Genomic DNA, 14,664 nt, shown 5'->3' on the forward strand with positions numbered 1-14,664 from the left:
ATAAAATGTAGCATGCTGTGTCTGATTCTCCTTTTGTTCAGATCAAGGAAAAAATTCTGTGGAGGAAAAAAATCAATGGAGGTACGTCAATGTAAAACAGCTGGGAGTGCATTAGAATTGGCCTCCTTGGCCTATTTGTGGGTTTCACTGAGGGTTTTAATAGCAGCTCAGCTGATACAGCTTATAAAGAAATATCCTTGGTTCAGAGCTGGCAGGAGAGCTTTATGTGTTTCTGCTGCTGGAAAATGACGGAGTGTCTCTACGCTCTGGCAATTCCAAGTCAGCAGCCTGACCCAAAGAGAACTTTTCCCAAAACCACTGATGAATTTTAAGACCAGTATTTCTCCTGTAATGAACCTGAAAAATTCTATCAGTTTCTGTGTGAAATTAGTCCAGCTTTCCAGCATCTACAGTGTGAAATATGCCATTTACAGAGTATACTGACAATTTAAAAAGCCTTAAATAAAAAGCCTTTTTTATCAGATTATTGGCAACTGGTGAGCTTTGACATCATCCAAACCATGACCCTGTAGACCATGACCCTTACAGGTCTCAGACCATGAAGGACTTCCCAGTTTCTTCTATTTCTTGGCATGTCCTCATATATTTGCTTCATTCTATAAAGGTGACGCTATCATACAATTATTGGCTGGATGCAACACTTTGAGTAAAACATGAGTCTTAACAAATACATGTGAAGACAGAACTAAAACGTTAAACTCTGATTTAACCTAAACTCCTTTTTAGCTTTAGAATACATGAAAGAATGCATGAAGCCCTTTTATCTAGCACTAGATAGTGTTGCACCTGCACCCCATCTGAAAAAACATGCATGAAGGATCTTTCTGGAAGAAAAAAACAGGATATTTTTCCACGACCAATTCCATTCCCTTAATGGGAACAATAAATACGCGATTTAGATAAAGGCCATTAACTATGCATCAGATTTTCCCTGTACCTCCTTTCTTGCTTTACTTAAAGCATGCCTACATAAATACAGAATCATTTTTTTTCTACAGGAATTCTTCCTTCAGTTTTTCCAAAAGATGCCTTTTCCATAGAGAACAGAAGATATATGTTTATGAGAGCTGGATGGTGAAACAACCTGTCAACAGTAAAGCACAGGTCATAACTGAATAGTCATACACGTTATGATTCAGTGTGGCTGCAAAGATAGAAATTCAGGTAACTTGGGCTAAATTCCCCAGCTGCAGGAATGAATTTAATCTTTTCCTCAGCCGGCTCCCAGTAGAAGACCTAGAATTTTACTACCTGGCAGATTAATTTCCAGAACACAGTGTTGCAAATACATCATTAAGGAAAAAATTTCACACTATCTGGTCACAGTAGAAGGTGGAGAGTTCTGTGGAGACTTTTGCACACTATGCTGCTAATAGGAACAGCTGCTAATGTTTTGAGCTCTGCTATGCTTAGTTTGGGCTTCCACTTACTTGAGAATGATTAGCTGTTTGGATTCCAGGCATAGCCATTAACAGACTTTTGAGGCTCTATTTGTAAAGTGTTTTGAAAAAAATCTGAGCAATTTCTAAAACAGTGAGTGGAGCTAACAGTCACTTATTATTTGGAATATGTTTATCTGTTGATAAAAATAAAGTGCATTTATCTTCACTGCCTTTCTCCATTTACCTATCTGCCAGAGTTATTGTGAATAAGCCTGATATCCTTCTATCAGCCTTGCAGTCTTGATTATTGTACTATACTACTGTCTATAAACTACATTTTAAACAACATTTTATTATATGACTTGTGACAATCTTAATGTTCAGTTTACTTAAGGCAGAGCAACTGATCCATGACTACGGCTCTTAATTACTGCTATAAAAAACAACATTTTGAGAAGCTCCAGTAGATGGGGGTAACAGATATACAATGTTGCTCATGAGTTTTTATAGTACTGGCTATGTTTCTTTGTGCATTGCAAATGGTTTCTCAAGTGTAACTTTGTATTATAGCTCTCAAACAATACCAATTGGAGGCCAAAGACAAGCTACCGAACCAATTCATCAACAAAAGTCCTCAGCAAGCAGACAGAGTCTTTGTTTTGTCTGGGCCGTTGTAACTATTGCAGCTTGATCCCAAATCCTTGGGAACTGCATACTAATTTACAAGCCAAGTTAAACAACATTTTCTCTCTGACTGTGTCCACAGATTGCAGAGTAGCTCATGAGGGAAGTGAACGCACTTCTTGCAAGTATTATCTGAGTTATTAAGGTACCTTTCCCCCTCTTCCCCGGCTCTGTGCTTTCGTAATCACACATCCCTCATTTTTCATTCATGTATTTCCACTTCTCACCATGAGGAGAGAGGCAAAGATCACCCATTAAAAGGGATAGAAACACTGCTCCAGACCTAACCTGCAAACATAGCCTTGGGAACACACCTAGTCTTTTCTTCTAGAAAACCCTGATAGGAAAAATTTTCCTTCCTCCCCAGGAAGAGAGTGAAACACCTGACACACTACTGTAATTGCATTGCATAAAGGGACTGGGACTTTGCTCCTGCAGAAATTCTAGTGGCTGTAGCCAAAGCAGCAAGGGAGAGGGGAAATAATAAAGGTAAACCAAAGAGAAGAATAACAGAATAATAAAACCAGCATATCAGTGACTCCAAGCCTAGTCATTTCTCTCTTGCAGTCAAGAAAATGAATGTCTCCTGCTGCAGCCCTGAGATCCTGATGTGATCACAGTATAACTCTAGTGCTGTTTATTGGGTTGATGGCTTGAAAAACAAACTTTTTTTTTTTTACTTCAACCCACCAAGCACACAGTATAAACATGCAGGCTGTGAACTGGACCTATGAATTCACCTATGAATAATGAACTTAATGTTGCTAAGCTGCAAAGAATCAAAGAGAAAGGTTTGCACCACAGAGCAGAGATGATGAGTGATATTTACCAGTTACTAATCCCAGGCACATGGGTCTAATTAGACTCTCAGACACATGAGCAACTCCCATTGATTTCACCAAGACCTGCACACACTTATTTGAGAGAGAATCCCATCCAAGATAATCAGCTTTCCAACAATCCCAAGGGATTACTATGAGAAAGCAATTCTCAGCTTCTTAGGATAGAGTGACATCTTGTGGTTTCTCCTTTTGTCTGTCATTGAAAAATAAATTAGCCACAAAAACACTGACTAATTTTTTTTCCCCCTGTTTCTGGTATAACACTAAGTAGTCACTTGTTTGAGGAATATCATGGACTTCATTCAGCCTCATGGCCCAATTTTATACTTGTGTCTTTGCTGCAAAACTGTAATGGGGTGAACTAGGTTCTAAATGTAACCCATGGTCCTTACTGACATTTACTGCTGATTTGGAGACCAAAGCAAATGAAAGGAACTTAGCATGTAACAGACATGCACAGCTAGAAATGGATTTCCTTTGTTATTGCAACAACAGAACGATAACATGGACATCTCGCCATTTTCAAGATACTCTCAAGTCTCTTCTGTAGACCAGAGAAGGGTTTTTTTGAGTATTAAACATAGATTCTCGTTAAGACTTTTGGTATGATAGTCACAGTTAGTGCTTGGAATGCAATGTTAACATGTTAATGTATATAACATTAGAGTTGTTGAGTGTAGAACAAATCTACAAAAAAAGCATTTGCCACTCAAAGTCATATAAACTTGAGATCTACTACTTAAATGTGATAAAGTCTTTGATCTTGCTGTTCACCCTCTGCAGAAGCAGAGCACAGACTGCTTTCTGCTAATAGTATAGTGCATTGTAATCAATTTTGTTCACTCAGAGCTCTTCTACAGCTCAGTAAGCACGCTTAATAAACCTTTTTCTGGAGGAAAGAAAATAAAACAGCAGCATGAAGCATATAGACTAGATTATCTCTAACTCATTGCCAATAATGGTACTCTCAGATAAACTAATAAACTTCTATGAAACCTCATGTATGAGAATATTAATTTAATATTAAGCAGCACGGTCAGATTTACTATGACAGTTCTGCTGCCCTCTACAGGTTGTATTCATTCTTAGGTAGGTCAGCTACTGTTTGAGAGATTTTCCAATAAGCATCCTTCTGCTACTCATGAGAAGCTAGCAACCTTTGCGTCATTGCCAGATCAGACAGAATTTGGCTTACTTAAAGCCAATAGTAGTTTTTCCCTTGATCAAAGTCAGTATTTTAGGAATTGTAACTTTATTATAGAGCTTTTCAATACAAACCCAAGGCAATTGTCTCTGTGTTTCAAAGAGGTCACAAATTAAATCCAGCTAAATGAGTCACAATGAAATCTTACGAAAACGAGAACAGATCATCTGTTTCCTTATATTAGAAAATAAGTGCCAGGCTCTGTTTATATTCTATTAACATCTGCGCATGTGTTCTAACCCATTCCTCTGAGCATTATCGTTATTGTACTGAAAGGAGCTCCTGATATGTAACAAAGCAGGCAAAAAATTCTTGAATTAATGTTTTCCTTACTATCATGCTTAGCCACAATGGTAGAGAAGGGATATGTATTTGCTAACCTATTTGCGTTCACCATGTATACTGCTGCATGTTTACAATGAATTAGCTTATTCTGTTCACTTGCGAGAGCTTCTCCTGTTTTTCTTCCAGCTCTCTCAAGGTTAGTAGGAGACTTCTACTTATCTCCAGCAGTCTGTGGGCAGTGGCCAACTCTAAGAGGAAAAAAAAAAAAAAACGCAAAAAAGCTGAATGATGAATTCAGGGAAAATGCCCAGTTTTCAGGGCTTGGGGAGGTTTTTAGGGGGAAGAAGGGACAACCGTAAAGGAAAATACAGTTTGTAAGGCTGAATGAAAACTGATATATTTCTCTTTTTAATCCTACTCTTCCAGTTCTTCCTCCTCACTAGTAACTTAAAGATGATCTACTACATCAGCTTGAATCTGCTGCTACCATAAGCAGTCAGATTCTGAGTTAGTATAAAACTGTTCTATAAACTTTTTGGCCCAAACACTTATTTGTATGATGAGTTCTAGTCTTCATTTTATGTATGAAAACCTAGAGCAACTACAGTGATCTCAAACAAGTTCTGCCTCATTTGCACTGAAATAAAAGAGAAAAAGGCAAATGAAAGTTACACTGTTTCCTCTCCTGCTTTTGTCAGGTGTGCTCAGGTGAGTGATGTATAAACAGCTAGTCAATATAATATCAAACAGACCAGAATCCAGATAAAGTGGCTATTTGTTTTTCAGAAAAAAAAAAAAAAACCCTCCCACTATGATTAGTATCAAGATTTGCACCAATGTTGTTGCTGGAAATAATCAGTCCACAAGCCTGTAGCCAAAAGAAATTACAGGGAACTTCTTGGGTATTACCTTATCAAGACTACATTGTTATAAATAATCACAGCTCTGTTAGATTTTGAAAGCCACAAAGCTTGACTGAATAGGGAGGAAGAGCAAATTTAAAGCCTCCCCCCAGCTGATTATTCTCACTTTAGGAACGTGTATATTCTGTAGAAACTTAACACCTGGTTTCCAGAGATGCTTTCATGTATGATAAGCTCAGTGGCTGTACAAGTGACCAGCTAGCCTGAAGCAATCAAGCAGAACTCTTAGTGAGCTGCTCCTGAAAGGATTAGTAGGAAAGTACTCTCTAACTGCAGCCCTGGAAAGCATTCCCAGGTAGACGCTGGTAAGTACGTAAAGAGGACAGAAGATTAGGGAACTGCACCTCCTGCAGAACTCCACCTGAATCACAGAAAGATCTCAGTATACGCTGTCACATTATGGGTCACTTACAGAGCACAACTATGGAAGTTCCATTATTTCATTTTCCGATAAGTTTCCCCCCACCTCCAAATACAAAACCATTTGTTTTTGTTTATTTTTGAGAAAGACTAAATACCTAAACTAACACGTGAAACTCAACTGACAAGTTCCCATTACCAAAAAACCAGAGACAAAAGTATTTTGCTACTTTAGTTCTGAAGAAGCAGTATCTTTGATAAGGCCTACAAACTGTAGATTAAAACACACAATAGAACAGTATTGATACAATACATGTATATGTGTATTTTATATATATATATATACACACATACACACACATAAGTCAGCAATAATACTCAAGATACTATTGCTATTGAAAAACAATATTGTCTGAGAGCTGCTTTCATTGGGGTTGACAGCTAACAAGTCAATTCATGTTGTTGTTGAAAAACTAAATAATTCTAGATTTTCAAGAAACATGAACTGGCTATATTATGAGTATCAAATGAGGTAACTACTCTGTGTATTTCTGCTTCTACCGGTTCTCCTAAATGCCCACTGAGGCAATTCTCACAGAATCAGAGTTGGATTAAGAGATTCTGCATCATTCCACTTAGTACCTATGCTCAGCCTAACTGTTAGGGAAGTCTATGCACTTGCCTGACACGCTCTATAAGTACTGCTGACTGGCAGTCATCGCTCCATAATTCCACAGCTTTAGTTCAAGTCTATCTTCAAAGTCTTTCCCTTAGTAAGAAGCATCTACACTGCAACAGATTAATGCAAGGAAAACAAAATCGGTTAGGAAGCACTTTCACTTGGCTGAGAATAAAGATCATTGAGAGCTGTCATCCGCTTTCTCTTGTCTCTTTCAAACTCAGAGTAATCACCTTGAAAGTTTGCCTGAAGAAACGTAATAGCTTAAAAACCTTATCTATTTTCAGGCTCCTCATAAAGTTTAAAATACAAGAGATGCTTAGCGTATGGGTCACATCTACAAACATCAGATGATATTCACAGAAATATTTAAATATGAAGAACCCACCATTGTATAACTCCATTCATGTCATAGGAGCTGCTTCTACTTGCACTTGGGCTAGTTCCAGGCACTGGTAAAGTTAACCTCTGCTCCTTCTTAAAAGCATTCCCCTTCTTTCTCTCAAATGTAACACTTCGTTACAGACAACTAAAAAAAGATTACAACTTTTGCCTAAATTCATTTAAATATAAAAATTACTCTAAGTCCAGAATAATACACTACGGGTAATAAACAACTACAGCTACACATTAAGGAGCTTTGTGTTTCCTCTGTGCAATAGAATGAAACAGTTCAAGGAGACAGGGCTAGATGTGCTCAGGTGCCCCCTTCTCAGAGAAGGTATAACCAGCCTTCAGCGGAGAGCATCCATCACTCACTCTGTAGGTTTGACTTGCGTGATTTGCACCAATAGTATAGAAAAGTGAAAACAACGTGTTAAATTTTGGAAATTCTCCTTGCATGAAAACTTTGTCAGTGAATGCACAGTGAAGTGAATGCATGCCAGTAAAACCCATAAGTAAAACTAAAGCTTGGCCAGTATGCAAGTGTTCCCATAGAATTCAAAAGACAAAACTCCAATTGATTGAGAAGAAACCCACTTATTACCAAAAAGATTGTACTTGGGATCTGTTTCAAAGGAGCTCCTCCCCTCTTTTCTCCTATATTTTACATTTTAGTAACTTCTGTTCATTTTATATCTTGCATAAAGAGGGAAGAAATAATTATATGCCTTTGGTGAAAACCGGTACTTCTCCTCCCTCCTGCAAATGGGCATGACAACTAATTTCCTCGCTAATATTTACTTATGGTATGTGTCATTCTCCTCTCTGTCAGTTTATTCTCAATAAAAAGTTAGGGAACAAAAAGGATTATGTTCCATTAGATATTTATTTATGAGCTGAACATGTTTCAACACTTGAAATTAAAGGTTTTTACTTTATAGAAAAGGTCATTCTAGATCACTGAAGTGAGATATTGCAAAGTCTAAGTTAGCAAAGCAGAACATCTACTTTGGGGGAGGGAGGAAATATGTCCACAAGAATGTGATTATTTCAATTATTTTACTTCAGCCATATATATAGCTACTCTATGCTGACTAGTCTCGAATATTCATGTGATCAAATTTTATTGGCATCAACACTTACGGAAGGTGAACTGCAGGGTCACATGCAGCAGCATTCATAAAAGCAACATTTTAGAGTCACATGGGGGAGATTTCCACAAAAACTCTATCACAGTTAACTTATAGAATAAAATACAATGAGCTTAATTTCTTCCATTAACTTTGATGAAAAAGCATATCGCAGTCTGTTTACTACAAGAACAGGACAAGATTACATTTTCCAGACATAGCTCTTCATCTAACTCTATAAATTAGCATCAAGCTTTGCCATTTCTGTTATTCAGAGCTGCACACGTTCTGCTCCTGTCTCATCGATCAAGTCAGCCTTTGGACTGTAAAAAAATTTAGGAATTATGGATTGGCAGATTTTTTTTTCTTTACAATTCACTGGAACAAAAAACAGCTGTTGACATGTACACAATTTTATTTTAAAGACACAGCAATCACAATTACAGAAACAGACCATTATTTTAATACTGTAAGCTTCCAGAAACTGTCTGGCAATTTAAACCACAGTTAAACCTGAAAGGCTTTCAAACAGTATCTTGGGGAAAAACACAGCAAACCTTAAATATATTAACTTCAAACTTCATGTGCTTATTTCCTTTTTTTTTTGGTAGCTGGTGGTAGTTAAAGTTCTTCAAAGTCATGGCCACTTGCATTCATTGCTTCAGGGTGCATTACCCTTCCCATAAATAAGACTGCACCTGTGGCAAAAAAAAAAAAAAAAAAGGGGGGGGGTAGGAAGAAGGGAAGAAGTCAGAATCAAAAGAAAAAGGTGAGCTTATAAGATGACGAATACTAATATTAAAACCTAGAACATGCAGTGCACAATTTTTATGGGAACATAGGGGCATAGGGGTGTACGTGTGCATGCGTGAGAGTGACAGAGAGAGAAGAGGTACAATACAGACAAGAACAATTAAGTCCTCTACATATAAGTGCCTCTTAGCTTATTCTAAGGTCTTGATTCAAAGCCCACCAGAAACCAAAAGGAAGGTTCACTTTCATTTCGGTGCTTCTGGTAAAGGCCTGTGGAAATATTACCAATGCTGTCAAGTAAGCAGTTAAGCTAGTGTCGGCCTCTAGGCTGGAGGTTTCCAAAGGTGTGCATACCTATTCGGAATAGTTTTCTTAATCACTTCATACCCTCATATCTCTGAGCTGCTGGACAATGTTTCTCACAGTTAAAAGTGAGTCATAGAAGCCACCACACAATCATTATTTGATACATACTTGTTCATAGATGTACTCCCCGCTGGAACATACAATCCACAGCAAGAAATTCCCTATATGAATACTACTCCCTGAGTTATTTAATTACCATTTACAGTTTACATTTTTCATACACTTTCACCTAACCTGTTCAAATACAATAATCAACCATGAGCACTTATAATACTCTTGAGAATAAGAATAAAACCCATGGATTTCCATACACCTTTTCAAAAGGTTTCCAACCTTAGGTTTCTAAATTAGCAATGTGCGTTCTGGCTTTAAATGTAGCTGTTGGCTATACATCCAACAGCAATGCCTGTGAAACATTAAGAGTTGCCCCAAGGCTACCAACCTCTACTCTCTTCTGATTTAAACTTTTCTTTTTTGGAAACAAGGGAATCGAGCAGGGGAAAGAATCGACTCCACTCACATTTTTGCCCAACTATGTGACTGCAACAGCAAGGTTTCTCAAGTTTTGGTCGTTAGGGGCAACAGTCACGACACACTGTAAGCACTTCTACGACACCTTACCCACAAGGCACCCAACCTGATTAGAATGCAAATATTACTGCAATCTAAACGGTTTAACAAATATTGATACTTATGATGGTCATCTCAAATGCAATAAACCCCTGCAAACTGGAACTACTGATGTTTGCTTGTAAAACAGAAAATACCAGAACACAGATCCATCACAGAGTCTCCTAAGTGGCTGTGTAGTTATGTTCTATTTGTCATCCAGTTACATCCACATCATTAGGAAAGACAAATTACAAATATGAAACCAAGGAATTACTTAATCATTGCCCATTTCGCTAGTGAGTGCTGTATTAATCCCTTGCCTGCCACAGAACACTTCAACAGCACAACAGTTATTCATAGCTGTAATATCTGTCCATTATGTAAATCATTTGGTACTGCAAACATATCTTACTAAAGCCTAGCTCAATGATTACAGTTATTCAGGAGAGTAACACTGTTCTTTGAAGGAAAACAACTTAGTGAATTTTTCTTCCCCTGTATTTTTCTCAAAAAGATTACGAATATTCTTCTGGATGATGGGAGATGTGGGTGTCTTACTTGGTGAAATGTTAAGGGGACACCAAAGGAGATTTGCTGGAAAGAGTCAGTCGTAATACCAGGCATCAAGATGGATTAAGGAAAACTCATGCTACAAGACCAGCTCACTGATCAAAGTATGAAGTTTTCTCTTGCACACCTCTGATGGACTGTGAAAAATGTAGAAGTCTCACAGAATCTCACCTGTTCTTCTGTTTCTGACCAAAAAGAAGAAAGGATGATCAACTATAACTTGGGGATACAGCACTGCCATTCTACTAATGGCGATCATTCCTAAAGGAAAAAGAACATAGGCAACTTGTTAAACATCACTGCATCTTTTTCACATTTTCCTGTTCTTCATGGGAAATACTTCTAAAGCTCAAACAGACACTGAAGTCCCACACTCCAGCACTGAGTGTCACCAAGCAGTAGCATGAACAACGTAACTGAAAATGAAAGGGACCTACAAAGTAATTGCATGCCTATTAATGCTTTGAGAATGATTAACAAGAGTGGCACAATTTATTTTCAACACTGAGGGAGCAGCTTATAAATTATAAGATCCAAAACCTTAAGAGGAGTTACGATGCCTGCTCACTTTAGAAAGAAAACGCATTATGTTAGGTCAGCAGTGCTGTCTGTTTTAAACAGCTCCAAGTCTGCATTTGATAGTAAGAAGTAACCCTTAATAACTAGAGTAAGCAACACCTAAATAGGCCGATCTTGCAGCTTTAGATTCCCTTGACTCCTTAAATAACAAAGGGATTGAGAGTAAAACTAACTAGCAGTCAGGCAGAATTTGGCTCTTCATTATTTTTATTTTATTTGGAGATGCGTGGATTTCTCCAGGGTGTTATTATTCCCAATGTGTCATTTCATTTTACATTTTGACTGCACTGTCAACAAAAACCCATGCATGCCAGTAATCTTTGTCCATAGTAACATTACATTCCAACAGTTACTGGTATTTATGACGATGGAAATCGTTTTTCCTTTCCTTAAAGATTGGTACAAGTACCGGCACAATTAGCAATCACCTAATAATCCCTATTGGCAATTAATATAACTTATTTTCAGGAAGAGCATGTGACAACTATCTGGCCTTCTAGCATGAAGACTGGCAAACTAACCTTTTATTTATTACCTCCCACCTTACATCTCTGTGTATGAGCTTATTAAAATGCAACAGCAACTACTCTCAGTTCCTTCTAGCCATTCTAGAGCAAAGGCATCAGACTGTCTCAATTAGCAGATCATTACCCCAAATGACCAATGCTTAAGTTCCAGAAAGAAAATGTAAATTTCAGTTTGTACTCACCTGACACTTCGAAATAAAATAAGAAAGAGGAGCTTTTCCACAGAATGCTCAAAATTCTTGGTGAAACATACCATGTTAAGAAAATGCTAACATTTTCAATTTCCAGAATTCTCTTCAGAAAAGCAGCATACTAGCTGTGCTCTGTCTTCATGCTACTCAGCTTTCCTGGCTTTGCACCATGTCAGCTTTAAAATATTAACTAACTAGACATTTGATTTAGTTCTGCTTTTCAGTCAGATACCTGAGGCAGCAGCAGCTTCTGATCCTTCCTCATTAACTTCTAGGAATGCTTTGTGAAACGCCTTTCCAAGGTAAAGCTCTTTGTTTTCTGGAGAGGAAAAGGAAACATTTCAAGTGGGTCAGAGTGAAGTATTTAAAAGTACACCAACACTACTACCCACCTTTTGCACCAGGCAGAGGCAGGATAAAAGCTTTGTGTACAGGAGTTGCATGAAAATATTTTCTGCCCACGAAGGGCAGAAAGTAGTAGCATCATTTACCCTGTTTATATTTGTAGTGCTCCCCTATGCTATTAGTATTATAATGGCATTGTACTACCTAGAGCTCCAGCATACTAGACTCAGCATACACAGAGTAAAAGACAATTCCTGCTCAGAAAATTTTAAATTCAATAGTTTGGGGAAAAAGGATTATAAGACTCTAGGGTAAATGCTTATTAACAGGAAGAATTTTAACTTATTTCTGTATTAGTTGCAATATAGACTTCATCTGGGGGAAAAGGTTTTTTTCTTCGCTCTCACCACTACATATAAAAGAAACTGAAGATAAATATTTATTGCAACAAAACCCCCTGATTTTTCTCGGTTTTGTTTGTTTATCATCCTTCCTTCCCAGTATTTTAATGCAGGTCCAAGCCTATTCCTGCTGAAGTCTCCGGATGCTAACTGCTCTTCTTCACTGACTAAATGATCAGACATATCAGAATACTCAGCACTTTGCAGGAAGCAATAACTTTAGCATTATTTAATCAGTCAGACTAAATTTCATTGGTAAGACACACCAATGATTAGATATACTATAGATATCGTACCTCCCGGAAATCCACAGTAAAGGCAAAGCACAACTAGCAGTTAAGAAAGAAAGAAAAGTTTTCTGAACAGGGACTTACTTATACAACCATGAAAACCCGATCCAGCAACCTCAGTAAGACAGCTATACCTTTTTGCATTTTTGAGCCTCAACAAACACCACTCAGCATGAAAATTCTAGCTGAAGGCCAAGTGAGAAGGGAAAGCTTGGGACTACTCTAATCATTAGCCGTTTATCTGGGCTCTTACAACTACAGCCAGCAGTTCTAATATTAATGTAAACCGTAACACAGGAGACAGCAGGTTTAACGTGCCTCTCCAGCAGATTTCACTACTGCTATATACGCTCCAAGACTGAACTGAACCTCATAGTTCAGCTGCTTAACTTAAATCTCAAGAAAAACCCCAAGTCATTCCCTACAGGACTGTGTGCAGTTAGATATACTAGACTGCTAAACATTGTACAAGTTCTAGGCTTCAGTTCCAAGCCTCCAGAAACATTATCTGGAAACCTAGGATTAATTGTCCAGTTGTATTATTTTAAAACATGGGGCATACAACATCTGCTTAACTTGTAGATTAAGCACAGTTCCAATAGCTTTTGTATCCTTAAGAGCTGCTAATAGACATACCAACTGAAAACATAAGGTGGTTACATTCAGATACTGAAATCACTTTTTTTTTTTTTTAAATAGAACATGCCTAAGGCTCAAAAAAAATAAAATCACAAGTTAAATAAGCACCACAATCAAGCGTTAAAAACAATCATCCTCTAAAACTCACGTTCTTATGAATGTAGTAAGACTCAAATTTTCCAAAAAATGTTTTTACAAACACTAGATGTGCAAGAATATTTACAAAAATGATGACTGATAGATACCTAAAGCAAAAGAGGGCGACAGATCCACACTTATAAATAATTCCTGCCTTAGGTGTCTCATGTCAGGTTTGTGCTGTCTTTTAAAACATGTCAGTTAACAGGATTCCTGCTGAGCTTACTGGTCAGTTCCACAAGCCTCTTCTTCCAAGCAGCTGTATTTTGCTATCGCTGCTTGAGATCATTTCAAAGTTCAATTAAGTATTTGAGCTAACTCACACACAAGCCAAGAGAAGATAAGAATTTTGCAGCCTTTAAAGAAAAATACTGTTTTGGAGCTCCTTATCTTAAATCCCAATAAACATTTATGTATTTAATAGCAGACAGAGATGTCCACTCAGCCTATTTATACATTTCAATCATATCTTTTTATTATGTTACTTAAACCCTTCTTCTGTGACCTGATATTTACAATACTCCACGTTTTCATCCTGAATGTTTGATTCTGCATCAAAGCACAGTGTATTTTTGGTCAAAACTCTTAGCACCTTACAAGACTGCTCTCCATTCGATAGTCTGAGTACCACAGCAGGAAGGCCAAATATGCCCTAAAGCAAGTTTATAAAGCACTTCTGTATATTCTGTGCATTATTCAATGTAATATGGATAGTTTTCATTGCCTTGAAATATCAAATCTGTTTTTTTTTTTTTTTTAAAATCCCAATCATCTTATGATCTCAAACAATATCCAGCAAAGAGCTCCGTGGGTAAATTTTCTGTCACAGAGAGGTACTGTCTATTTGGTTTCAATTTGTTGCCTTTCAGCTTCATTGGATATCTTTGTCCTTGGATGGTCAAAGGAGCAATTCTACATCCCAGTTTACTTTCTCTAGACTATACATTTTATACTGTCACTATCACATCCCTCTCCTCCTTTTCTTCGTGAAGTGAATGAATCTCTTTTCATATGTAAAGATAATGCTGTTACCTGGTGTTTGGGCATGCTTCTTCTGTTCTATTTTGTGATCATCAAGTCAGGACTGATGGCAATATTTCAAACTGAGGCGCAAACTCTTGTCACTATATGTCTTTCCTTTATCCCTTTCTTTCACTGGGGATAAGGTGGGGTTTAACTGAGGACCTACTATCATGTCATTTTTCCTTAAGTAGCTTCTATGAATCTGAATTTTCACAGGAGCCAAAAAGAAACGGATTGCTATTATCCCAGAAAAGCCCCACAGAGGTTTGTCATCAGAATGTAAGCCTTCTGCAAGACCCTAGACTAGATACTCATTAACGTATAGGAGTAATCTGA

General features: G+C 37.5%; 1 protein-coding gene across 5 annotated transcripts in view; it reads right to left on the bottom strand.

The window, feature by feature from the left end:
- Positions 1-7,631: 7,631 nt before the first annotated feature.
- SERPINI1 (serpin family I member 1) overlaps positions 7,632-14,664 on the bottom strand; it is a 55,730-nt gene continuing 48,697 nt past the window's right edge. For all 5 annotated transcript variants that reach the window (XM_068954961.1, XM_068954960.1, XM_068954959.1 and 2 more), the window contains 3 exons: positions 11,725-11,811; positions 10,367-10,456; positions 7,632-8,592 (listed from right to left, as the gene is read on the bottom strand). In XM_068954961.1, coding sequence (XP_068811062.1) covers positions 8,516-8,592; positions 10,367-10,456; positions 11,725-11,811 — 254 coding nt within the window. In that variant the 3' untranslated portion in view covers positions 7,632-8,515. The remainder of the gene's footprint in view (positions 8,593-10,366; positions 10,457-11,724; positions 11,812-14,664) is intronic.

This window comes from Struthio camelus, chromosome 9 (assembly GCF_040807025.1).
Source record: "Struthio camelus isolate bStrCam1 chromosome 9, bStrCam1.hap1, whole genome shotgun sequence".
Lineage (NCBI taxonomy): Eukaryota > Metazoa > Chordata > Aves > Struthioniformes > Struthionidae > Struthio > Struthio camelus.